The sequence below is a fragment of the Nansenia antarctica genome, assembly GCF_963989245.1.
Source record: "Nansenia antarctica genome assembly, chromosome: 3".
NCBI classification, from domain to species: Eukaryota; Metazoa; Chordata; class Actinopteri; order Argentiniformes; family Microstomatidae; genus Nansenia; species Nansenia antarctica.
The window spans coordinates 63921827-63925024 of NC_137688.1; the positions used below are offsets into that span (position 1 = coordinate 63921827).

The following is a 3198-nucleotide window of genomic DNA, read 5'->3' on the forward strand; positions in this document are numbered from 1 at the left end:
AGTGTCAGGAAGGTCAAGAGGTCACACCCTCCCTAACCCAGATGACAGGTTGCAGTACGTGCGAAGAACGCTCCTGTGGTTTGGGGGACGTGGGAGGGGGTGGGCGTGAATGTGATGGTCCACCTATAAGAGAGAGGGATCTATAAGAGAGAGGAATCTAAAACCACTGAGAGAGATTAGGTCCCAAACACACACACACACACACACACGTTGGTGGGAAGAGACTGCGTTCACTGCTGAGGTAAGGACACAGCTTTATATGTTCAACTGTTGTTCAACTGGTATCGATCAGCTTTATGACTGCATGGCAAATTAATTCATTAATTAAAAACTTGTGTGGTGACACTTCTCATCTGTCTATCCAGCAGGGGAGGCTGGTGGAGGTAGAAATCGGAGGACGGGCTCATTGTAATGCACGGCATAGAATAAGGAATGGTGTCAATCACACAAAGCCATCCCTCATTCCATTCCATGCATTACAATAAGCCCCGTGCCAGATTCCTACCTCCAGCAGCCTCCCCTGACATCCAGTTGTTATCATTCAGGGTTGAGTTGCCGCTTTTAGTAGCGATATGATCACAACTCCAATGAGGGACAAGGACAAAAAATAATTTTAATGCGATGAAAAATATTGGCAAACTCATCAGAGCTTGTGTTAATACTGTGTGGCTCTCTGAGATAACTCTCTGAGTATCTCTAATGTAATGTATCTCTAGTGTTATGTCATCTTATATATTTTAATATTACATCTTATATAATATTTTACAGACACAGATAGCCTAGTTCTGGACTAAATAATAGAAAATAGAAAAGTTGAATGTTAGCCTAGGAGTAGGTTTAACCTGTGTCTGGTTAACTGACCCTTTATCGCTAATATAATCTAACCTCTCTCTCCCCTCCTCTCTCTTCTTCTCCTCCTCCTCCTCCCCTCCTCTCTCCCCTTCTCTCCCCTCCTCCCCTCTCTCTCCTCTCTCTCTCCCCTCCTCCCTTCTCCCCCACCCCCCCAGCCTCATAAGCACCATGGGTGAGTGGTCGTTCCTGGCCTCCCTGCTGGACCAGGCCCAGTCCCACTCCACGGTGGTGGGGAAGGTGTGGCTGACGGTCCTGTTCGTGTTCCGGCTCCTGGTCCTGGTGGCCGGCATCGACAAGGTGAGAGAGGAGGGGAGGGGAGAGAGGAGGGAGGGGGGGAGGAGAGAGAGGGGGAGAGAAGAGGAGAGAGAGGAGGGGAGAGAGAGGAGGGGAGAGAGAGGGGGAAGAGGAGGAGGAGAGAAGGGGAGAGAAGAAGAGAGAGAGGAGGGGAGAGAAGAAGAGAGAGAGGAGGGGAGAGAAGAGGAGAGAGACGAGGGCGGCTGTGGCGCAGGAGGTAGAGCCGTCGTCTAATGATCGCAAGGTCGGCAGATCGGCGGTTCGAGCTCCGGCTGGCCGCATGTCGAAGTGTCCTTGGGCAAGACACTGAACCCCAAATTGCTCCCAGTCAGCGGGCCGGTGCCTTGCATGGTAGCTTGCCGCCATTGGTGTGTGAATGTGTGTGTGAACGGGTGAATGAGAGGCCGCTTTGGATAAAGGCGCTATATAAGTGCAGTCCATTTACCATTTGACCATTTACCATTTACCAAGGTGTGGGGGGACGAGCAGTCCAAGCTGGACTGCAACACCAACTCCCCCGGCTGCAAGAACCTCTGCTACGACCGGGCCTTCCCCATCTCCCACATGCGCTTCTGGGTCCTGCAGATTATCTTCGTCTCCGTGCCGACACTGGTCTACCTGGGTCACGTGATGCACGTGGTCCACAAGGAGAACAAGCTGAGGCGGCGTCTGCAGAGCGGCAAGGCGGAGAAGAAGACGCCCAGGTACACAGGGTGTGCTGGTGGTGGGGCGGGCTGGGTGTGTGGTACAGGTTTTTTACTTTTGCCTTCTTGCGCTCCGTCAGTATGTGAAGCGCATTGAGTCGCATCTTGTGAGAAATGCGCTATACAAATAAAACTTTGATTTGATTTGAGGTACACGGACAAGAAGGGCAAGGTCCGCATCAGGGGCGTGCTGCTGGCCAGCTACACGCTCAACGTGTGCTTCAAGATCCTGTTGGAGGTGGGCTTCATCGCGGGGCAGTACTACCTCTACGGCTTCACGCTGCCCAGCAAGATCCACTGCGCCGGGTACCCGTGTAAGCAGAACGTGGAGTGCTTCGTGTCGCGGCCCACGGAGAAGACGGTGTTCATCGTCTTCATGCTGGTCATGGCCTGCGTGTCGCTGCTGCTCAACGTGGTGGAGATCCTGCATCTGATTGGCTCCCGGCTGAGGAGGCGGGCCGGCGGCGGCTACGGACTGACGGCGGCGGCGGAGATGCACGCCATCAGCGGGGAACGCGGACAGTTTGAGAGGAACACCTTCTGCTGAACGTCAGGTCGGATCGCTGGATGGCTTGTTCATGTTTGATTTGTTTTTAAATGTTTATTGACATGTCGATGAGAGCGTGAAACATGGAAGATGAAATCTAAAATGTAGTTGACTGACTTTGATGATTGATTGTTGCTGTGTTGTTCCCTTTTATGTGTTGTTGTTGTTGTTGTTGTTGTTTTTAAAAGAAATATATAACCTTTATTTAACCAGGCAGGCCAATAAGAACTAATTCTTAGGCGGCCTGGCGAAAGACAAAAACCTCTTGGGGGGAGGGGTTAGGGTTAGGGGGGCGTACGGGCTGAAAAGAAATCAGGTTATATGTTAAAAACAAAGAACACACACGACAGACAGCGGCACACATCCAAGCATTTCCAGCACAGTTAAAAGATAGAAACATACATACATCTCCACACCTCCTCCACTTAGTCACAGCATCAAGTTAAAGGGACAGCGTTGTTGTTGTTGTTGTTGTTGTTGTTGTTTACTGTATGTGTTCTTATAATGTACTGTAGCGTTTGTTAGGAGAAGTGATTGTGTGAGAATATACTGTAAGATCTGGATCTCCTTCTCTTCTTCTTCTCTCTCTTCGTGGAATGGAATGAGGAACATTGTCAAACATTTGTGCTTAATACCGTACCTCATTCTGTTCCACGCATTACAACGAGCCTTTCCTCCGATTCCTACCTCCATCAGCCTCTCCTGAAGCTGACAGGACATTACAATGAGCCTGTCCTCCGATTCCTACCTCCGCCAGCCTCTCCTGAAGCTGACAGGACATTACAATGAGCCTGTCCTCCG

The 3198-nt window shown here is 50.7% G+C and overlaps 1 protein-coding gene across 1 annotated transcript; it reads left to right on the plus strand.

The window, feature by feature from the left end:
* Positions 1 to 1020: 1020 nt before the first annotated feature.
* Positions 1021 to 2397, plus strand: LOC308154263 (gap junction Cx32.2 protein-like; the record flags this gene model as incomplete). Its single annotated transcript, XM_080527430.1, has 3 exons — positions 1021 to 1149; positions 1618 to 1850; positions 2001 to 2397. 3 exons carry the CDS (start codon positions 1021 to 1023, stop codon positions 2395 to 2397), a joined length of 759 nt encoding a protein of 252 aa, XP_080383556.1.
* Between the last annotated feature and the right edge of the window lie 801 nt (positions 2398 to 3198).